Here is a 22050-nt window from a genome sequence, read left to right as displayed (position 1 = left end):
GCAACCGGGAATACAAAACAAACTCGAAATCTTTTCATCTCCGGGCTCAGACGATCTCCAAAGGAAGGCTCCAGCTGGGATGAGAGCGCCCTCTGATATCTGAGCTCTAGGATAGCATATTCCTCCCGACTTTGGTGTGTGCGGTGTCTCATTAATGCCTTAGCGTACTGCTTACATAATATACAACTACAGTGATTCCGATTTCAGGCGATTTTGCAGCACGCCTTTTGATTTATCCGTCCAGAAGCCAACACTTGTACGGTTGAGAGAATCAATCACCGGATCACCATACAGTCTTACAACACACAGGACTGGGTATCATTCACATCCCGGCCCAACCACATCTAATGCCACTTCTACTGGCTGGTCTTACCTTTTGGTATCATGTCATGTGCACAGGTGTTCTGACTTCTCACGGTCAGCGCTGGAAGGCTGAGTGCGCGTTAACTCTGTCTACAGGAATAACGCAGATCAGGTCGATATTCCGAAATTCCACCTCGAGCTCTCGGGGGCCAGTACTGCCTATTTTTCGGCACTGGGTGGTTCCAATTCCCGACTAGAAATTCTTATATGATTCAATGGTATGGCGATGGTGGTTAACTCCGCCTAAGGTTTGTTTTGAGTCACTTTGGGGGGATGGTTTAGCAGAGTGGGTGCTGGGTTGATTCCTCGTGCTAATGAGCTGTCGCACGCTGACTTCATCCGGACTTCACCACTCCCACGGGGAAGCTTGGTGCTCTTTACTCTGCGCGACGACTGCAATCGAAGGGGTGGGGGAATTCAAGAATCCAAGAGCTAGATGACGCAGCGGACCTGTTCTACTTCAGCTACGCATAAACAGATAACGCTGGTCAACAGGTTTGGACTAGTAACTTTCCAGTGCGCTCAATCACAGATATGCTTCTCTGAATTTATGATCCACGTTGTCCGGGAATTGTTTATCTTGCACTCATCTAGCAACAAAATTTAGCGCGTAGAACTTTAGAACTTGGGTCATGCTGAAAACGGTAAGCCTTGACGTCTCCCATTTCGTCTTCAAATCTGTTTACGGAGCTCTCCACATGCCATTACCCTCAAGAAGTCCTTAAATAGCTCTCAGACATGATAATCGGATGCAGTCGATCTTCTGGAAATAGAAATCCTCGTCTCTTAAAGAAAGCCCCGCGATGTCCTGCCCTTGTTGCTTAAAAGGCCCTAGAACGACACGCCTTGTTGAATACGCTCTGGAAGAGGAGGATACTTGGTTCTCACTGCTGCATCGACGACCTTTCAGGCTCGGGTGATTGCAGATGCTCAACACATCCAATGAACGACCGACTATGCTGCACATCTATAATTTCGGGAGTGTGTTTGGCAATCGCAAGATTATCAAGGGAGAAGACAAGATCACAACTTTGTGAGTTTTGAGAATTTTTTTCATTGCTTCGTCCTTTACTTTGTCTGTTGTTGTTATAGGTATTTTATGCGGAACACTCGGGGTTCGATGCACTGGACTTTTGATCTGCACGCTGATGGCCCAGATGGTCCCCTGCTTTGTCGAGCTCAGTCTTCGTACAATGGACCACCACTATTGGGTGAAGTCAACCATGGGCCTACGATTTTATCCATGACTGCCATCAGACGGCCAGTCAAGATGGAGAGGAAGCGTGGGGCCTTCAACGGACCTGTTTTCTTCGAGGGTCCCGATCATAAGGAGTATCGGTGGCAAACGACTGCACGGCTGTTCAGCGCTGCGATGGAGGTGCGTGCAGGAGCGGGTCGAATGTTACAGCGTTTATCACGTGGCTCTCGTCAGTGTTTAGATGCCGAGGACGCCCTCATAGCGACATATCGTGTTACATCCATGTCAGTGACGAAAGATGGTGTTCTCGTGGTTCAACCCGTACGTTTCCATTCTGCAATCCCCTGTTCTTTGTAATCATTTCTATGACAGTCGGGGAAGTTCATGCTGGACCTGCTCGTCGCTACCAGCCTTGCGATGCGCATACCCAATAACTGAAATGTCTCTCGGACACGATTTCTTTTACCTCTGCTTGGTGTGGTCATCCCTTTGGTGCTATTTTTATTGCGCGGGTCGTATTTTCTTAATTCACCACATCGGCAATTTCTATTGGTATGTATGTATGTGTGCACAAATAAAGGCAATCGTAAACGGTGCAACAACGAAGGCTCACTTCGGGAACAAGTCGTGATCGGGTCCAAGAACGCTTGTTTAGTATGCATTCATCTTTCCCGTAGCGGACACTAGTGACGTTTTCTTGAGAACGACTCGGACCGTGGATTCTTCGAACGCAGTATAATTCCCATATCGATCTCTTTTCGATTGCCTGACTAACTGCAAACTAGCTGTTTCTCCTGCCCATGGCTTTCGGTGACAAATGTCAATTTAGTAGGGTTTAGATAGGTTTAGATCCCTCCATCTGGTCTTTATATTACTGTATGAGGGACACGCAAGGTGATGCGGATGAGAATGTTCACTCCAGCCCATGACAGTCCCACCAGCACGATGGTGAGATCCACATGGAAATAGCCCGGGCCCCTACTAGAAAGCGACTGGAATTTGGTATCGATCTGCTGAATGCAGGCTGCACTTGTTCGATAGCCTATAGACCAACTATAAGTAAGTAGACCTCATCCTAGTTTCTGGCGAAAAATCACATACGCAGGCTCGGTGTGCCATAATATGCATGCCTAAGTCCACACCTCGACTGAGGCCATTGCAAGGTGTGCAATTCGGAGAAAGGGTAGGCTTACGACGTCATATGTTTACGTGTTTTCACATTTCCTTATATATATCATCCAACCAACGTTCGTACTGAAATTATCCTTCTTCTTCCCGAACTTCGATATCGAACCCTCGTAAGTACTCGAGCTCTCATAATATAACGTCGTCCTGTTTATTCGCACCCGATCCTTGAGTGTTATCTGTCCACTGGGTTTCCGGTATTAGAAAGGGTTGCAGTTATTAACATTCTCAGTCACTCAGGCTCAGGGGTTATCCCTTGCATACAAGCATCCTCTTACATAAACTCGTCTTTCCTCTAACATGCTTTTCAACGAGGCAGGTATGTTGATTCTGACGCCGTGGCTAGTGGATTTTCTGCATCTCTGATCCGTGTTCCAGCGTGTTTCAGTATGCGTGTGCCGAAGGAAACCATCCAGACATGGTGTAAGTTCTGAGCATATCACTGAGGACCTAGGTGATATCGTAGAACATTGTGGCTAACTGCTCTACCTGCTACGTATAGTGACTCACGGAGGCAGAATATTTCCTGGAGGAACCAGTGCTGTCGCGTCTTACTTTTTTGCCGTCAGTCGCGAAGACGAGTGGACAAGCATACTTTGCAGAAGATCGGTAGTGGTGAGCTGCTTTTTTAACATCAGTTTTCCCTTGTTAAGCAGGCTTCCTATAGGTAATACATGTGGGCTGGATTTTGCACTGCGTCGCGCATTCATTTCGCGTTCCAGTTGTGGGCTACATACTTGATGGTATGATTACGTCTCATGCTGCGTTCTTGGCCGTGAAATACTCTACTTATCATGGCACACTACTGATTTCTCTGCTTATTTGATATATCTCTGCCGCACCTCACACGGCCCCAGGATCTCACGTACCTTTCTTTCCACAGATGACTTTGATGCCGGGCTGCCTTTCAGTCGTATGGGAATTCAAGATCGCATACTCGCCTCCGTAGTGTCCCCTCAATATCCACAACGGGTATCTGGTCCTTTTGTGCCGCGGAGTCAGTCACAAACACCTCTCTGCATCCTGCCGAACGTTCTCCAGAAGCGAAAGCGCCAGAGAGACAGCCTCGCCTATCCCAACGCACAGCATAGCGAATCAGGAGACAGTCTCCCGCGACGTCCACGTAAACGTCATATGTTCTCCTTGGGGCTGTCATCATTTTCATCAGCAGAAAGTTCATCCGACATCGCGATTATAGAAGTACATAACTCTGCAATTACTAAACGTAACCACGACGCTGGATCAACTATTCACCCGATATATGCGTCGCAAATACTCCTCCCGATGACCACGCGTCATCTGCTCCCCGTTACCTTACTCCCCCCTTCAAAGCTATGTCAAAATACAAATCCCATGAGTCACCATTCCATTGGTCTTCACGAAATGATCAGGAGCATGAGAAGGCCGCCGACCCCAATCGCGCCTACGAACGTGCCCCTGAATTTACTCTCACCGTGAACGGTACCAGTCCTGTTGTGTGTCTTAAGGACTCTCCTCCTGTACCGGCGATCGACTTCACCAAACTGCAATTTCCTTCCAAGAACCGTTTGCGCTTTCCTCTTCTACGTTTAAAACCAGTTACTGCAACTGCCAAAGTCGGGAGCAGGGAGGATGGTGAAAATTCTGCTAGGCCGACAGCCCCAAATCGTATACGCAACCAATTTGCGCAGGATGTGCCTTCGGCTGCACAGCAACCAGGCAAGTCAGCGGTGCCAGGGGCCTGCAGTAACGGAAACTACGAGGATACGGAAACCGCATTGTCCGTCACACACCGAGGCACGCGGGTGGAATCCTCTAGTTCTCCTAGACGCCTTGGCGAAGCTATTGACTCCAGACACGACACGGTGACTTATCACATGGATCAACTTATACGGACGAGAAAACGTACTACAGATCGCGATGAGGTCCGGTTTGTAACGCTATGGGAGAGTAATGCGATGTGGAAGGGTATGAGATTTTGGCATGAAAACCTGAAAAAGCCGACGTGGAGTGCAGATGCAGATATGTAGTATCATAGGATATTTTAAATGTACATCCATGTCGACCTCAATCGAGCTGAGGGGAGTTGCAACTTGTTGTCGTACTGCGCAGCTGCACCACTTTGCACTATCCCATGCCGGAAGTTCATAAGTTTCGGAGATGAAGACACTGGAAGTCTTATGTACAGGATTGAGTCTACTGACTTCGGCTGTAAAGGAACCCCAGTTGGCGTAGTCCTGCTACTATCATTACCGTTTATGCGGGTTTGCGCCATGCAGTTTGCACATATGGAGACCGAACGTTTGGTAAGAATTCGCAACACTTGGAGTGCCGGTTGGGATGTAGGTCACCCGCTCCTATCATTCTAATAATATTGGATCGACTATCAGACACGACCTAACGCTTTTGTTTACAGCATACCGAACAATCAAGATCAATGCACTGGTTTGTAGTCAGGGCGCAACGAACGGACGACCTTTCCCACTCTCCAGATCTCCTGCTCGTCAATCTCTTTCAACTCCTTGGCCAAATCTTCGCGATAAGTGGCGCGTCCGTTGAATTCGAGCGCCTTGCGTGTCTCCGTGCCATTCTTCACGCTTTCATAAAGCTTCTCGAACACCGGGCGATTTGTTGCCTCGAAGATCGGCGCCCAGTCAAGGGCCCCTCGTCGAGCGGTGGTGGAACAGGCGTTGAACATGTAATCCATGCTGCGGATAGTTATAGGTTAATGACTTGTGAATTCAGAGTTATAAATATATTTACCCCTTTTCTCCGATCAAAGGATACAGAGATTGAGTGGCTTCTTCGACGGTTTCATTGAATGCCTCCGAAGGCGAATGGCCGTTTGCACGAAGCACCTTGTATTGTGCGCAGAATAATCCCTCTGTAAATGGCCAGTCAGTCAGACTGCAATCAATGGCATGACAGTGATGGACTCACGGATAGCGGCTGCGAGCTAGGAAAGAGACTCGATCTTAGCGTATGCATGCAGATTGATGATGGAGTACTTACCACACCACGTTCGCCAGTCAGATCTGAGAACACCTCCTTCTCGAAGGTTGTTTCGTACATGTAGCCAGAGCCGATAGCGACCCCAATAGCCACGGCTTTTTCCATTGCTTTGCCGGTTACATCTTGAAAAACGGCGACACTGGAGTTGATGCCTCTGCCTTCCTTGAACAGGGTTCGGACAGTGCGACCAGAGCCTTTCGGCGCTACTAGAATAACGTCGACATCTTTCGGAGGAATCACCTTGGTATCGTTTTTGTATACCACTGAAAACCCATGCGAGAAGTAGAGTGTCTTGCCCTTTGTTATCAGAGGAGATATATGAGACCATGTTGATGACTGTGCTGCATCTGAGAGTAAGTTCATGACGATTGTACCTCTGTCAATGGCTTCCTCGATGGAAAAGAGTGATTCTCCAGGTACCTATACCAGAAATCGTCAAAAATCATCTGCAGGAACGTTTGAGTCAACCAACCCATCCATCTTCCACTGCCTGTTTCCAGCTTTCTCCGTCCTTACGGACGCCAATGACCACATTCAAGCCGTTGTCACGAGCATTCAAGCCCTGGCCATGTCCTTGCGAGCCATAGCCAATGAGGGCGAGCGTGTCATTTTTGAAGTAGTTTTGAAGTTTTGCCAGAGGCCAATCACTACGCTCGTACACAACTTCTTTTGAACCAGCAAAGTCGAGCGTCTTCAACCCTCTGGTAGCAAGAGCCTGAATAAGTTCGTAATACCTGTTATTTTTTCTCCTTGATTGACTACTATTACGACTCACGCGCTTAACATTCGTCACACCAGAGCTTTGGGCTGGCGCCAACAGCGAATAGGTGGCAGCCTGGAATGACTTTTTTATTAATAACCTTGGACTAGCTCGTATTTGGCGGGAAAGAACGCGCAGACATGATGCTGTGGAGGAGGGCATTTGGCGATCAAAGCAGGACCCAAGGTATCAAGCGCCGGAACCGATAGGACTGCCATCAGTTCTTAAAGCTAAAGACCGGGTCGTCAATCAAAGGGAGTATTAGTAGGTAGCCGAGTAGGAGGATCAAATATGCGGCTGCATAGCCCCAGTCCTGATATTGTCCGTTTGACGCCGTTTGAAAGCCATCGGAGTCTGATGGAGTCCAGCGCAGCAGTTGGGTACTCGGAGTTATCAGGATTCAGGACCATCATCACCCTGATTATCATGATGTAGGTGGACACTATAATATCATAGCGCACAGCCCCAAGGCGAAACTTCTATTTCTTCTGATCATGATGGGATTGGAACAAAGCTGCTACTGCGACTAGCTGTACTAGGAATCACATCCTTGGATCTATATAGCAGCGAAAATGCTTCGCCGGGCTATGATTGGTTGCGATGATGGTGCGATGATAGAAACCCGCGTGTGTCAAGCGCTCTCAGTGAGCAAGTTACGTAAATAACATAATTTTTAAGTCTTTAGCTCCCCATACCTCTGTGCTTTCTTGACAACATTGCGTACACACGAGTCTGAAGCCATTACGAAGGCTACACGAGGTAATTACACATGTGATTGCAGATCTTTGATCTTTGCTACACACCTGCACCAACGTAACGTAGGTCACAGGCTCTCCATGTGCATGATCAACTATATCTCATTAATCAGTCATATGGCTAGCCCGGTGAATCACACAGGCTAAAAGTACTCATCGTTTCATGAAATACATGTTGTAAGCCTGAGCCCAATTAAGTCTCGAACTATACTGATACAATGTGTGAATGATTGACAGGGTAAGTCATCAGTACATCACCGCGGTGTTCTTCGAGCCTGACGGGACTGCTAACTTTAAGGGGATTCACATCAACGAGTCATCGTATCCTTGAATTTGCGTAAAACTTTGTCTAACCGGGCCTACTCCGAGTGGTTTGTAACATACCTGTAAGTGACATAAATATACTTACTAAGTTATTCTCCGTTTTCCGTTTTGAACGCCCCGAGCCGCTTCACAAGACTATTCGGCGGATCAGCTTTCATCGCGTCCTGGATGTTACGGAAATCATGGTGACGGGCCGTGCACCGTGTGGTTGTTTTACCAACCAGTCATGTTACAATAATGAAGATTGATCTAGTGTGTACTGCTTTTTTTAAACGCTATACTAAGACCTTAGTAGCATGTGGTCCTCGCTCTCGGGTTCCGATTCAGGTTCCGAAGCACTCATATGAATAGCTGTGGATTATCTCCGACACAACAACTTCATCCCTCAATCGACCATGACTGGAACCGCACCCTGTAATTATACGTCACCCTCGGACTCCCATCAGGATCCAGAGTCGAAGGCGTCCAGCCCCTTCGGCCAACTCGCACCTGTACCCTATGATCTCACATCATCCCTAGGATCCGGCCAGGACCTGGAGTCAAAAAACTCCAGTGTCGTAGCTTGGCAGGAAGCAGACCACGACCGTCCATCTATTCCTACAAGTCTGTGGGCTGAAGGTGGTTTTCTAGGGTGCCTCACACTCTTTGGTGGCTTCGTAGGAAGTTTTGCAACCATGGGGCAAGTGTCTTCATTCGGAACTTATCAGGCATGGTACCTCGAGCACCAGCTATCCGCTTATTCACCGTCGGAAATCTCCTGGATTGGTGGGCTTCAACTTTGGTTCATGATGTTCTCGGTCAGTAGATCACCATTTTTGAATGCAAGCCCTCACTTATGTTGTTATCACAGGGTGGATTTGTTGGCCGCTTATTCGACGCCTATGGACCCACGCCGTTGCTCGCATCTGGGACGCTTATATACACGCTCAGTTTGATGATGACGTCACTAGCAACTCGGTACTACGAGTTTATGATCGCTCAAGGATTTCTTCTTGGGTTGGGGGCTGGACTAGTGTGAGTTTCGCTTGAATTTATTTCATTGTCATGGAATTATTATCTCATCATAGGATATAGGTATAATCCGTGCATTGCCGCATCAACTGCTCGCTTTCGCCATTTCGCAGGTACATCCAGTGGTATCGTGCTAGGTGGCTCTGGTGCAGGCAGGTTCCCTTGAATCAACTGTTTATAAATGGATTTTAATTATGTTTGAAGGCGGGGCTGTGTTTCCTATACTGCTTCAACGCCTCCTCAGCACTGTTGGGTTCGCATGGGCAGTCCGAATACAGGGGTTTCTTGCACTTGCGTGCTGCATTATCGCAACGCTCACAATTTCGACTCCCTCCCCTAAAAATAAAAGCACACCGTGGATAGATACCAAGTCATTCCGCGATATAAAATACATGCTTGTGTGTCTTGCATATGCTCTGATATGCCTTGGTGAGCATCATCAGGCCACGCCCGGTGATTAATGCTGATTACTGATCACGCACAGGCTTATTTATTCCTTCCACTTATATCGTCCAATATGCACAGGCTCAGGGCTTATCCCAAAATATAGGGTTTGATCTGCTATCGATTATGAATGCTGCCAACACTGTCGGTCGCATTGTTCCGGGATGGTTCGCGGACAAACTTGGGAGATTAAACCTCATGATTCCCTCTACTCTACTGGCTGGTATTTCATGTATCGCCCTCTGGTTATTTGCACACGATACTGCAACCCTAGCGGCATTCGCTGTAATGTACGGCTTGTTTGCAGGCGCGACGATGGGATTGGATGTCGCTGTTACAGCACAAATTTCTCCACCGGAAAATTTTGGTACACGTGTTGGGATGTCGTACGCTTTCATGTCTATTCCGTAGGTCCCCGTTGCAGCATGCTTTTTGATGAGAGCTTAATTATTATCCGACAGGTCCTTGGTTGGAAGTCCCATCGGAGGTGCCATCTATGCAAGCCAACATGGCGGATACTCGGGAATGATTGTGTTCGCAGCGATCTTCAATATTCTAGGATTTGCTTTCCTAATGGCAGTGAAACTCATGATCAACCGTAACATTTTTGTTATAGTGTAAACTTTGCAAAATTGTCAGGTGACATTAGATCCCTGATGCAGTCTACATGAGTAGATCGCCCTCACTTATATATTTACTACCCCTTCCGGTGCAATCGACACCCCATAGAAGTCGGCACTTTCACAACACTTGTATTTCTAGCTACTTAAACGCAATTCTTAACATAATTATCATTTTCTTTAATACATCTCATAACAAGGTTGAACAACGATTGAAGCAGAATTGAGTGAGTGAAAGTGCCAAAGTCACGCAGAAATGTCACCCGCTGATATTTACCATGGCGGAGTTTCAACACTGCACAACACATTTTGGAAGTGCCGCGACTTGTACTGGGTGCAGCGCTGCTGAATATTTTATCAATTCTGGGCTAACCCAGCTCTCCACGTCCTACAATGCAGCATGATAATCCATCTGATGGTCCTATTGCACTATCATTCACACTTGTATTGAGACTCGGACCATGTAGACGATGTACATGGTCCGAGTCTCACTACGTCTCCCTCAATTTACAACCACGGCACTAATGGTCACCCTCGTACATATCTACTAGTAAATAGTAAATACTGTACTAAGTTAAGTAACTGAACTTGTGCTCTAGCTTGATTGCCAAGCTTACTTTCCTATGTGACATGCTGTGATTACCGAGGATATCGGTCAGGCACTTGCACGGTCACCGGTCATTGCCTAGCTCAGTTCTTAGCGTGCCCTCACCTGGGAGACAAAACGCAAAATATCGAGGCCGTGCACCACGGTTATTTCAATAGCTGTCACTTCTAAACTGCCTGACAAAACAATTTAAATATTATTAAGTCCGAGAAATTGCTGAAAAACGTTAACACAAACTAGTATGTGTATCCCAAAACGTAGGTCGATCTTGGTGGCGCTATCACCTATCATGACCTGTTCGGTATACTACTAGCAAGCTTGCATCATACTGCACTTGTCTCATCGTTACAGTTGCCCTTACTATTTCACGCAAAGTCATGTCACTTTTACCAGGTTTTGCGCGTCTCAAACGGCCGGCCGGGACTGGACTCGGGATCCCACACCTGGGCATTAAATTGTCCCTTAAAATAGCAAACATTTTCCATCATAGACCACTGCATAGGATAGAAATAGCTGCAAAAAAGCTTGCATCATGGACGGAATGGTTACGAGCCCACCATGGTGCCGTATCTACTTCAAATTGCTTCGAACGAATCTGGAAGATATAAACTAGAAAGACAAGAACAAGCAAAATAAACATCGCGGCGATGATTCGGATGTCGTAAATACCGCCTGGGTCACCCTGAACGAGCAGACAGAGCAGTCGAAACGCCGATCTTTCAGCCACAAAGATTGATAGATCGTATGGGGATAAGGGTAGGTTTTGACCTGCATGGGATGCATTCGTACATCACATAGAACATAATCTTTAGAGGTACCGGCGCCCGCGGCATGGAGAACTGATAATATAATTAGCAGTCGTTGAAGACAGTGTGAGAAGGCATATCAGAGATAATATGATATGGTAATTGAATTTTTTTGTTCCGGATGTTATACTATAGAGAAGGGGACCGCCGCAACTTGAACAGAAAGATTATGATGGGGCCACCATGGGGCGTAGCAGCCACCGAACTAATAGAGCCTGCAGAAAGGAGAGTGAAGACGGAAACATTGAAGCATACAAGGGGCTATAGGACAGCCTATATAGAAAGCAAGAGTTGGGGCGTACTAAGAGGACGACAAAGTAGCAAGGCATCGCTCAGTGTTGGCAATACTAGATAAAATCCAAAATACAAGTTTGCATATACCCTTCTCGCACTGGGTCGGGATGTGTATAAATAGGCAACGATAAATACCGGCGAGAGCGCTATGCCTGAGAGGTCAGACGGTTCATTTCCGTCAACCTATCGTGTTTAACGCAAACGTCTCGAGAAACTGAAATAGCGATATTTGGTTGATTTATCTGGTCTCAGTCAGGACCAACCCTACGAGACGGATATGAGGAGAAACATACCGCCTGCCGTTGAAATTGATCACCTGTGTATCCAGAACTGTCGGTAGAAATCTCGTGTGATAGTTCATAACGTTCGATATCCATGTCGTACTCGGATTTTGAAGGATCTCTCATGAAATTCTGGACACGCTACATATCCAATGAGTAATGTCGGGGCTGTGAAAAATACCATCACTTACGCTACCTATGGAACGGTCTGCACTGCGGATCTGTGCATTACGCGGCAGACTGATGACGGTTCCACCAGCAACATCTTCATGGACCCTTCGAGTGTTCAGGCTACATAAAATTTAAATTTCACATTGTTTCATGTTTTGCAATGCTAAATCACTTACGATGCCATCAAAGAGTTTGCAAAAACTAAGGAACGAGGGATGAGCGCTTGCAGAGTGATGAGAATTGAGTTATTACCCTCGGTGTAAAATAGGAAGATGCCGAACCACCAGACTGAATACATCAGCAAGATCCAAAGCACACTGATCTGGACAAAGTTCTCACAGCTATGTGGAGTTGTACCCCATATGATGAGAATTACAACCGCGCTCATGCTTAGTGTTGATGGTCAGAAGGGTACATCATCTCTGATATATTACTGTACCTTAGGACCAGGCCAGTTTCTGCAAAACGATTAATTTTTGAAAGAAAATATTTTTGGTTTTTCTCTTACCGACGGTGTACGCCAAGAGGCGGTCGAGTATTCTCATTGTCGTCCTATAACCGGTGAGCTTATAATAGGAGGGTCACTGGCCTATTACTCACTGCCCCATCGCAACACGTTTTTCACGGTGAATATAATAACACAGGCCTCCTGCAACAATGAGGTCGGCTCCCGCACCCGTGGCAAAGCAGGCGGTGATTAACCACCGCCATTTTGTCGAGAAAACGTCTAAAGATATGTTTCCAAATACCTTTGCCGCCGCAACCATGCTCCCACAAAATCGGAATGATGCAAGAGTCCAGGCGATGGACGGGAGGTACCACGATTTTGACAGCACGTACATACGGTGGGCAAAGAAGGCCTGTATTTTAATATTCAGACTCAGGAAATTCCGGGGATCGAGAAGACAATGTTTTACCTCCACGATAGATCCTACTGAGCCACTGAATACGATTGACCACGCGTAACCAGTCGGCATGGTAGTCACGGCGAGCGCGTCTGGCTGTCCAAACTGTGTCACAGTAAGGAGATACATTCCACTCAGAACCGAGACTGTGTGACCGATTTCTTCCAGCCTGTCCGTTTAGCCATTAGGAGGAAGATGTATTTGAAAGGGTCTGCACACCATATCCAGACCACCTAAGAGGTATAAGGTTGATACTAGGAATATATTGAAGTACTCACCAGCAGCTTTATCCAGAGGCGATCGTTCGGATATCTTTTGAAGTAGTAATAGGTCTGCAAGGTATCAATTCCAAACAAAAATACCATGATCGAGCCCCCCACTTGGAGAGCACCGAGCGTGTTATTAGGATTTACAGTCATGGGGAGGATATATACATCAGCACTAGGCGGCGACTCTTGCGATCGCCTTAATACCTAACACGTTTTATACAGTTCTGATGAAGCTAGATAAACCCAGGAATAGATTCTCCCGTATAAGGGATCTTGCCTAACAATGTCCCGCGATTAAAACTACTTTTGGACGAAGGACACTGAAAGGACAGCGTGGGGTCATACCTACTACTAGTGATTAAGCCGGACATTGCCAGAGATCACCGGTCACCATTCGCTGGCTCATGCTGTTTTCTCAGCAGCATACTCCATCAATCTGACGAGAACCACGGATCAGATTGACTTAGATCTGTTTATCCTACCACCCAATTGCTATGCTTTGACTATGAGCATATGGTAGCACAGAGCTAGAATGTTTGAATCATTGGGATGAGTTTTGAAGCAGCTTTGATTCGGAAGGGGGCGTAGTGTGAGGTTAGCTCTTCCGAGTCACGGCAATTTCCATAAGACCGATGATCGGGGGGTTTAAATTTGATACGGTTCAGAACCTTTGAGTGGGAGTTTGATGCGGCGTGTCGAGGAGGCGTGTGGCCGCAGTGATGGACAATGATGCATCTGATGGAAGGAGCGATAAGTAGAAATGATGAGCTCGCAGTGCGCACTCGGCACGGCAAATAGTGCACGGCCGGGCGTCCAAGAAAAAAATAAATTACCAAAAACGATTTTGATCAATTCCAGACTCCACGGTTAGCCTTCTTCGTGGCTCTCGGGGATGCGCTAACGAGTGATTTGATTAATCGGTGAGTTACTTGCCCTTCGAGTTATACCGCGAGCCTCTTAGAGGTCAATCATAATTTTTATGTAATTACACAGGCCGCGTCAAAACTCCGTACTAAGGCTTCTGCTTCTGTGCTGTCACTGCTTTTGCTTCCGCAGGTACTAACCATGTCCACTGATGTCCGTCAACTCTCAACTACTGAAGGCTTTCTATGCGGTGGCTTGGCAGCCTGTATAGCTGTTAGTAGTTTGTTTACTTCTCGTATTGGCTTGCTAAATGATGCATGAACGCAGGTGACAATATCCAACCCTGCTGAGGTTAGCGCTTCAATCAACGCGTAGACTCTGTTGCTTACTCTGGAGACAACAGGTAGCCAAGACTCGATTGCAGTTGCAAGGAGAGCTCGTCAAGGGCGGCGGTCTCAAGGTGTACAATAATGCTTTCGACGCCATGATAAAGACATGGAAGAATGAAGGTATCCGCGGTATGCAACGCGGACTAGGTGTAGCAGTATGTCAATCTCCAAATTTTCAGCTTGCCTTTCTGACCAGGGTACCCTGCAGTATGCGTATCAGGCAAGTGTTGAATATTATTAATATGATCGCCTACTTACTCTAAGTTTAGATCCCACTGAATGGGTCCCGCCTAAGTGAGTGACATGTGACGCAATTTTGAACCCTGGTCTGAGGCTGCTGCAGGTTTTTATGAACCATTTCGACGGACTATCAATCGCGTATTTGGTTGGTCGAGTGCAGACCAGATACCTATCACATCCTTGGTGGCTGGCGCAGCCAGTGGTGCTGTCGGAGGTGTGTTTATCATGCGGTCATACGTGATGTTGCTCACACGTTTGAATATAGCTATAATCGGGAATCCCTTGTTTCTCATCAAGGCTCGTATGCAGGTGATCAGACTTCTTCGTCGTCCACCGGTCACTGATATGTCTCCAGGCATACTCGCCCGCTCTTCCTATAGGAACACAACGCCATTATAAGAACTCTTTCGATGCCCTGGCTACGATCTGGCGGACCGAGGGTATTCGCGGTTACGTCCGCGGAATGGATGCTGCTATTCTTCGTACAGCAATGGGCTCATCTGTTCAACTACCGACATATAACTGGACTAAGAATCAGCTTGTTGGACATGCCATTCTACCCAGTGACAGTGTGTGGACGTTTCTTGCGAGCAGCTCGGTTTCTGGTGTTTGCGTGGTATGCTCCCGTCAGAATATGCCGTCATAACTCTTGAATGATCTTCACAGTGCCTTGTCATGCAACCCGCCGATACTGTAAGTTGACGCGTTTTTGTTTGAATTGCACCACTGACGTGTCATTTTCAGGCACTCACAAGAATGTACAACCAGCCCACCACGAAACTACCCGATGGGAGGGTCGTAGGGGCGCTGTACAAGAGTCCGATAGATTGTTTGTGGAGGACTGTCAAAACAGAGGGAGTTCTCGGCTGGTATAAAGGTACGTGCTTATGGCCTGGGGATGATTATAAAAGCTGAATTAGTTGATGGCAAAGGTTCACTTGCGCACTTCCTGCGTATCACCCCTCATACGTGAGTTGCTCCACGCTTCGCCTAAGCGTGGAATTTACCTCCCACCAGGATCATAACTCTCACTATGAACGATGTAATACGAAACCTCTACAAGGATCTGGCCTGGGGTAGGTCCTATGTATAATAACTTTTGCATAGACGTGAGCGCCTAGATTGGGTGCTTGTTAGACACGAGCTCTTAAGCAACCTGGCTTGTTGCAACTCGTCGTATATACATTTTCTGCAGGTCAATAATAGGTGGAGTTTTCGCGCGTCTGCTATATGACTTCGGCAGATCTGTTGCAAGATTTGACCTTCTGTCCAACTTTAGTACGCAACTTTGAGCCTCTTGTCAGACTTTGTCAGAACGTGTCCAAGGTGTTCCCAGTAAGTACACATGATGAAAACTCTGCCACGTCGCATCTATAATTCAACCACTGCATTATCCTATGTCTCACTTTGTTCACCACTGGTCATTGTACCCAAGTACTTGTTCCTTTGCAACGGATCGTGCACAGCTGCTTGTACAGTTCCAGTTGACCAGGGGTTGACATAGATGAATTTGACCATTACAATCTAAGCTGATCTCAGGTATCATTCGGATACCTGTTTATCCGTGCCGACATGCCATCGCTATGATCTGGCCTGATGATGAGTTACCAATTGATGAGGCACTAACATTTTTTTGGACATCCTGGACCTTAGAATATGTCGACGGTGAAAATGCATTTGACCGTTCCAACAGGTGAGCAAGTACTATAATTATATAGATATGCCTTCATGAAGCTCTAAACCCGATTCGGGCTTCTCTTACTCACATTGCATCTTTCTCGACCGCTATCGATACGAGTTGCCTCTGACGACGTCCACAGGATGGAAGAGACTCTGCATGGCTCCCCCTCGTCAGACATGTCAGACACGATGAAGGACGTCGACCATTTCGAAGAGTTCTCAGACGCAGAGAAAACTCTTCTTGAAGGGACGGTCTGGAGGAAGTTAGATAGATGGGTGTTGCCCGTCTGCACTATTTTCTATCTCCTCTCTTTCCTTGTGAGTGATGCTTAGTATCATTTATGAAGCTACACCAAACAGGACTGACAAACAGGACCGGAGTAATATTGCAAATGCTCGGGTTGCTGGCATGCAGACCAGTCTCAAGATGTCCAACTATCAGGTAGAACTCGGCCGTCTCGTATGTAATGTATTCTGTTCTGATATCTGTCTTTTTTGCAGTACAGTATTGCTCTGACCATGACATATGTGTAAGCGCGCAATCTTAGCGAGTTGGCGTCCTCTGACATAGCGCAATTTCCAGACCATACATCGCAGCAGAGTTCCCTTCGAACTTGCTGTTGAAGGCAAGTATTGTCCTATGACATTTTACAGATGTTCTCTATGGGTGACTGATGGTAACACTAAAACAGTACGTGGGACCACGGTGGATGCTCCCAACCATGGTCACTATATGGGGCCTTGTGGCAACCATGCAAGGTCAGTCTAGTTGCCGTGGTATTGTAATGTGCAGCAGCCAATCCATTGAATATCTAGGCGTCGTGAAGACTTACTCGGGTCTACTTACCTGTCGATTCTTCTTGGGTCTCATGGAAGGTATGAAATTTGCACATTACTGCCTGTGACATGTTGCCAGACCTGCTCAATTCTCACATTAGGTGGTCTGTTCCCTGGTCTTGTGCTATATCTGTCTTTCTTCTATCCCAGAGAGAGATTGCAGATTAGGTTTGTTATGTGGCTTCTTCGATTCCCGGACATATTTTGATTTTGTCCCACCAGGGTTGCCACGTTCTTCGCATCTGCATCGCTCTCTGGTGCATTTTCTGGACTGCTGGCAGCTGCTATTATGAATATCAATGGAGGGGTGGGAGACCTGGATGGGCTTGGATTTTCATTATTGTCAGTGGCTTCCCATCTCGCTACGTTGCTAAATGCAGCTCATCGTCTCAAATAGGAGGGAATCTTTACGTTTTTGTTTGGATTGACAGCCTTCCTTGTCCTTCCCAACTCCCCAGGTAGTGCGCGCTTCTTCTCTACGAAGGAACGTAACTATGTCATGGCCAAGCTAAAAGCGGATGGTGCTGTTGCTGGTGACGACAAGAGCGATGGCTTCAATTGGATTGAGGTGATTCGGTGCTTCCAGTCAGTTCACGTTTGGTTGTTGGCGCCCGTTCTATTTTTCCTCGGTAAGCATGTGTTGCTGGGTCAGGTGTACTCACGCAAACTCTCCTTCAGGTACAACATTGTATGGCCTTGCTTAGTGAGTACATGGTACTGCCAAGTTTATTCATACTAATGCTTATCGACTCTTTAGCTTCGAGCCCACAATCGTCGCCGGCCTCGGTTACACCGGTAATAAAGCACAGTTGATGAGCGCGCCGCCCTACGCGTTTGCGTTTGTAGGTTAGTTAATTTCTAATCCTTGTTAGTGATCAAGACACCGACTATTATATTTTCAGTCTCGATGATCACCGCAGTGATATCGGATCGGTACAAATGCCGTGGCTTCATGCTCATCTTCTTCTCAGTTTGTAACCTTGTCGGATTTATCATGTTCTATGGTGGGTTTTGCCAGCGCCTGTCTTGAACAAGCCATCTGATAATTGCCAGCGAGCAAATCAAATCATGTTCGTTATGGATCACTCTTCCTGACCATCAGCGGGTCTTACTGCGGTGCTCCGCCGGTCATCACATGGGTAGCGAATAACAGTGCACCGCATGTCAGACGCGCAACTTCGGTCGCTATTGCGTTCATTATGACCAACTCGGGGGGTATCTTGGCCACCTGGCTTTTAGGCTCCTTGTCTCCTGCACCCAACTATACAAAAGCCACGATCACTTTCATTATCATGTCAGTGGGCATGGTGGTGCTCTCCATCGCCACCCTCGCGTACCTTGCACACCAGAACCGCTTAAAGACCCGCAGGCGACAGTTTGGCACTCCTGAGGATGAACCAAAAGGTCTGGGTGACGAAAGTGCTTGGTTTATCTACAACTTGTAGTATACTTGTAGCAAAAAGATAGACGCGGACTATATAACTATTTATTAGGATTTTATTACCCCTAGTTACGAATAAGACTCAGTAGAGAACTACTTCTTCGTGATTCTTCTCGTTTGCCTTGTTCGGGGTTGTTATGTCGCTGCGTGGAGTCATGGACATATCGTTAAGATATACAGTCTCCGCTCCCACGTTAATTATCATAATCAAAATGACTGGGCTGCGGCGAAAAAGGTAGACTGGTGGGCCTGCAGTTGCACTTGATAGTACGGTACTGCAAGTGACAAAAGAAGCTGCCCCAGTGAGGCTCGAACTCACGACCTTCCGATTGCGCTTAACAGTCGGACGCTGTAACCAACTCAGCCATGGGGCAGTTATTTCTCATTTCCCGTTGGATCATATAAAGGCCAATGGCCCGTGCTTTTGGTGATCCATCATAAAACTACCGGATGTCCGTGGTAAGTTACTCATCATTGGTTAATTCTCTCCACGTCCTAGCTTATCCAGACAGCGAATACCCTGCTCAAACCACTCTTCTCTTGATATCCAGAATTCTGCACGGTTCTTCATGATGTCAGCGAGGACAGCACCGCCCAGGAACACCATGTGTTTCCGACGAGGAGGGTCTTCGATGCGGATTTTGAATTTCTGCAAAAGGGGTGAAACGTGTGAGTGACGGTGAAAGGGGAATCAAGAAGCGAAATGCAAAAGACAAAAGACATACGTTCAATCGCGTTGGATCGCCATTCAGTACACGCGTAAGATATAGCTGTTTCATTTCTTTCTCCAGTCGGCTTGGGAGGCCTGGGTACATGCTTGAGCCGCCTGAGAGCACGATGTGTTTGTACAGTTCCGTTCGGATGTCAACTGCTGCGTTTTGGATGGTTAAGTAGAGCATTTCTGGATGGAGGTGTGAGTTGTGTGGAGCAGGAGACTTGAGAGGGTTTCACACACCTGCCACACCAGGCTGATCGATGTCCACGAGATGCGGCTGGAACATGCATTCTGGAGCTTCGAAACGCTCTGAGCCCACTTTAATTGTCCGGCCATCAGGGAGCTGTAGTGAATGGGCTTCAGCCATACGACAATGGACGACAGAGTTGAGATACCGTGTAGCTCTCTACAAGCACCGTCGTCTCTTCCGACAATTTCTGGTCGAGGTCAAGATCGTAGCTGTAGTTCGATATTTCAATCGCATGAAGTAATACAAATCATCAAAGGTTTCACCTCACATAGCACAGTTTCTCCTTGATTTCACGCACAGTCTCGAAATCAGCAGTACGGTTGAACGCATAACCACGCATAAGCAGCAGTTTGATCAGGTACCGCGTGACATCTCGGCCTGCAATATCCAAGCGTCGGGTGAGATGAGGAAGAGCAAATCCATCGTATACAGGTACGATGTGCGTGACTCCATCACCCGAGTCGACGACTACGCCCGTTGTTAAACCTACACCAGACCAACAGTCAGCACTCAGCCATCACACGGCGCAGAACAGATCTCACCTTGCGCATACAACGTCAACACAGCCTGAATCGCCACATACACCCCCTGGAAGCCATACTCCTCAAACATCACCTGCACCATCTTCTGCCGGTTGACTTTTGGGTTCATGGGTGGCTCCGTGAGCAGCACTTTACGGCCGCGCGGGTCAACCTTGAGTTTCTCGTCGAAAGTGTAATCCCAGAGGTGCTTCATGTCTTCCCAGTTGCGCACTATACCGTGTTCCATGGGTTGTGTGACTTGGAGGTAATTGCGGTTCTCGGCGGCTTCGTCGCCCACCATGATGTCTTTGATCGCTGCGGAGCCCACGCGCTCCTCTGCACGCAGGATGGGGCGGCCTACGACGGAGGGGAATACTGATTGTGGAATTAGTTGACTTGGAATGTGTGTGTGCTTTGGGTGGGGCTAACGCACCATGTTCTGGGAAGTTCGATCCTGCGTAGCCTACTTTGACGAACTGCGGATGGGATTGAGATGATTCAGAGCATGTCAAGGAGAACTTAAAGACTCACACCCGTGCCGTTGTCGACTACGAGCGGTGCTTCTGAGTCCATTCTAGAACGGTACACGAAGTGTGGTTTTATAGGATGTGATTTAGGATTGCAGCGGATAGATATGTATGTCACTGATCTTGTCTGACTTGTGCTGCTTAGCAGGGCAACGGCTGTGTCCGACTAAGTACTTAGCTTCTTAAAGTCGAAATACTTACTTTCGAAAGTTGCTTCAGCTCATTTCGCCATCTGCAGTGATCAATTGTACAATAAATTACAGTGTATTAAATAAGATGTCCAGTATCCATAAGTCCAAGTCTCGACATAAGGATAGGGTATATCACAATCACCGAGTCCGTCGTCTCATCGGATATATTCCTACATCTACCTCTGACCGCCATATTCGTCGCCTTCGCCACCTCCGATAAATAAAAAACCCTGCTATCGATATGGCCAAAGAGCCGAGCACCCCGCCCAAAGTCGCACCGATGATGACGCCTGTTCGCTGGCTGGTATTCGAAATTACTGCGCTCGTCGAGGAGGGCAAAAGGCTCGCAGGGAAACTCGATATGGGCAATGTTGGTGTTGGGAGATAAGAGGAGGTCGCACTATTGCGCATATGAATGGATCGCGGTATTTGGGGTACTCTCTGACAAAGACAAGGCGGTGCTTACCTGCTGTTCGTGACGTTGAGCGTGATTGACTCGATATCGAAACGGGTGGGAGAAAGCCCTTGGAGGAATGTGACGCCTAATGTTGTCGTCTGTGACTCGGGCAGGTTATCGGCGATGATAAGGCTGATGTTAGTATTGACCTGTTTTGTAATTGTGACGCCGCTCGGATCAGCGGTTATGGAAAAATTGACGGTCGCGTTGGAAAAGGGAGATGTGCGCAGATATAGCGTCGATGCTGCGTAGCATGAACATAGTTGTAAATTGATTGAATTAAATATGACGCACCTCTAAAGGTCAAAAACAACTGGGGTACGATGTTCCCGGTTTGTGGTATTGGGCCCGTTGTACTAGTAACGATCACCGGTGTTCCGTTAATGCTAGGACAGTCAATGTATATTTGCCTTGACATAAAGAGTTAACGAAACCCAGTTCGTGGTAGGGATGAAATGCTCACTGCCATGCACTAAAGCATCCCATATTTGAAACATTGCATAGTGAAGGAAGGTAGACGATATCTGGACTGGTACTCCCAAGGACGACCTGCTGTTGAGCAGAAACTACCAGGGTCACGGTGCTAATAAGCAGATAAAAAGAGAGAAATAACCGAGAAAGACAGTATGGCATGTGGTGAACATGCGACAGCAGGGAGTGTGGCGAAAAGGATTGCTAAAAGCCGAACCTTGATGCTTATAACGAAATTATTAGGACTTCTGGGTGACCAGGAAGGGATGAAGCTTCAGATTAGAAACCGGAAATACCATGTGTCCTAACCTCGTTACCAGCGAGATATGCCAAGTTGAGTGTGAACTTCTCTAAAGATCGACGTTCATAATCAAGAAATAGGCGCTGGTAGACAGGCACTGGAGCCTAACTAGCTAGTACGACTGGGTCCATATTTTTGAGCTTGGAAACACACACGGTAGCCCAACGGTGGCCGCTGCAAAG

General features: G+C 47.3%; 10 protein-coding genes and 1 non-coding gene across 11 annotated transcripts; 6 read left to right on the top strand and 5 right to left on the bottom strand.

The window, feature by feature from the left end:
- Positions 1-1289: 1289 nt before the first annotated feature.
- BJ212DRAFT_1276200 (uncharacterized protein) lies at positions 1290-1999 on the top strand (the record flags this gene model as incomplete). The annotated part of the gene is made up of 3 exons (XM_041331266.1): positions 1290-1396; positions 1456-1882; positions 1934-1999. The coding sequence occupies 3 exons, from the start codon at positions 1290-1292 to the stop codon at positions 1997-1999; spliced, it is 600 nt and encodes a 199-aa protein (XP_041190862.1).
- Positions 2000-2882: 883 nt separating this feature from the next.
- BJ212DRAFT_435291 (uncharacterized protein) lies at positions 2883-3624 on the top strand. Its single transcript, XM_041343191.1, has 5 exons — positions 2883-2918; positions 2979-3065; positions 3125-3169; positions 3249-3361; positions 3414-3624. The coding sequence occupies exons 2-5, from the start codon at positions 3047-3049 to the stop codon at positions 3570-3572; spliced, it is 336 nt and encodes a 111-aa protein (XP_041190861.1). The 5' UTR covers positions 2883-2918; positions 2979-3046; the 3' UTR covers positions 3573-3624.
- Position 3625: 1 nt separating this feature from the next.
- On the top strand, positions 3626-4959 carry BJ212DRAFT_435237 (uncharacterized protein). Its single transcript, XM_041343190.1, has one exon. It carries the CDS (start codon positions 4081-4083, stop codon positions 4753-4755), a length of 675 nt encoding a protein of 224 aa, XP_041190860.1. The 5' UTR covers positions 3626-4080; the 3' UTR covers positions 4756-4959.
- A 200-nt stretch (positions 4960-5159) lies between these two features.
- BJ212DRAFT_1301318 (uncharacterized protein) lies at positions 5160-6659 on the bottom strand (the record flags this gene model as incomplete). The annotated part of the gene is made up of 6 exons (XM_041333115.1): positions 5160-5433; positions 5489-5609; positions 5666-5681; positions 5738-6157; positions 6210-6452; positions 6513-6659. The coding sequence occupies 6 exons, from the start codon at positions 6657-6659 to the stop codon at positions 5160-5162; spliced, it is 1221 nt and encodes a 406-aa protein (XP_041190859.1).
- Positions 6660-7971: 1312 nt separating this feature from the next.
- BJ212DRAFT_1482899 (MFS general substrate transporter) lies at positions 7972-9652 on the top strand (the record flags this gene model as incomplete). Its single annotated transcript, XM_041340519.1, has 6 exons — positions 7972-8373; positions 8427-8590; positions 8651-8733; positions 8792-9016; positions 9072-9438; positions 9493-9652. 6 exons carry the CDS (start codon positions 7972-7974, stop codon positions 9650-9652), a joined length of 1401 nt encoding a protein of 466 aa, XP_041190858.1.
- Positions 9653-10644: 992 nt separating this feature from the next.
- On the bottom strand, positions 10645-13134 carry BJ212DRAFT_1301316 (uncharacterized protein; the record flags this gene model as incomplete). Its single annotated transcript, XM_041333114.1, has 16 exons — positions 10645-10771; positions 10816-10867; positions 10928-11026; positions 11077-11097; positions 11320-11337; positions 11542-11572; positions 11652-11780; positions 11831-11930; positions 11987-12098; positions 12129-12199; positions 12250-12268; positions 12319-12362; positions 12411-12670; positions 12728-12884; positions 12935-12948; positions 12994-13134. The coding sequence occupies 16 exons, from the start codon at positions 13132-13134 to the stop codon at positions 10645-10647; spliced, it is 1395 nt and encodes a 464-aa protein (XP_041190857.1).
- Positions 13135-14049: 915 nt separating this feature from the next.
- BJ212DRAFT_1276233 (mitochondrial carrier domain-containing protein) lies at positions 14050-15570 on the top strand (the record flags this gene model as incomplete). Its single annotated transcript, XM_041331268.1, has 10 exons — positions 14050-14121; positions 14176-14199; positions 14252-14434; positions 14571-14691; positions 14743-14786; positions 14833-15093; positions 15144-15170; positions 15222-15354; positions 15410-15446; positions 15495-15570. The coding sequence occupies 10 exons, from the start codon at positions 14050-14052 to the stop codon at positions 15568-15570; spliced, it is 978 nt and encodes a 325-aa protein (XP_041190856.1).
- A 728-nt stretch (positions 15571-16298) lies between these two features.
- On the top strand, positions 16299-18439 carry BJ212DRAFT_1448031 (major facilitator superfamily domain-containing protein; the record flags this gene model as incomplete). The annotated part of the gene is made up of 11 exons (XM_041338484.1): positions 16299-16475; positions 16531-16617; positions 16760-16783; positions 16850-16916; positions 16974-17033; positions 17096-17162; positions 17217-17301; positions 17392-17623; positions 17703-17840; positions 17897-17998; positions 18048-18439. 11 exons carry the CDS (start codon positions 16299-16301, stop codon positions 18437-18439), a joined length of 1431 nt encoding a protein of 476 aa, XP_041190855.1.
- A 290-nt stretch (positions 18440-18729) lies between these two features.
- BJ212DRAFT_t86 lies at positions 18730-18809 on the bottom strand. Its single transcript has one exon. It is a non-coding gene; the product is annotated as a tRNA-Asn (tRNA).
- A 104-nt stretch (positions 18810-18913) lies between these two features.
- On the bottom strand, positions 18914-20494 carry BJ212DRAFT_1448029 (actin actin-like protein; the record flags this gene model as incomplete). The annotated part of the gene is made up of 8 exons (XM_041338483.1): positions 18914-19084; positions 19161-19336; positions 19391-19493; positions 19546-19609; positions 19664-19886; positions 19943-20296; positions 20355-20397; positions 20453-20494. 8 exons carry the CDS (start codon positions 20492-20494, stop codon positions 18914-18916), a joined length of 1176 nt encoding a protein of 391 aa, XP_041190854.1.
- Positions 20495-20777: 283 nt separating this feature from the next.
- Positions 20778-21729, bottom strand: BJ212DRAFT_1276275 (uncharacterized protein; the record flags this gene model as incomplete). The annotated part of the gene is made up of 4 exons (XM_041331271.1): positions 20778-21039; positions 21106-21340; positions 21391-21506; positions 21560-21729. The coding sequence occupies 4 exons, from the start codon at positions 21727-21729 to the stop codon at positions 20778-20780; spliced, it is 783 nt and encodes a 260-aa protein (XP_041190853.1).
- Positions 21730-22050: the final 321 nt, after the last annotated feature.

The sequence above is a fragment of the Suillus subaureus genome (genome assembly GCF_016647635.1).
Source record: "Suillus subaureus strain MN1 chromosome Unknown BJ212scaffold_25, whole genome shotgun sequence".
Taxonomy (NCBI): Eukaryota; Fungi; Basidiomycota; class Agaricomycetes; order Boletales; family Suillaceae; genus Suillus; species Suillus subaureus.
The sequence above is the reverse complement of the archived record's forward strand: the minus strand, read 5'-3'. Positions and strand labels throughout refer to the sequence as shown.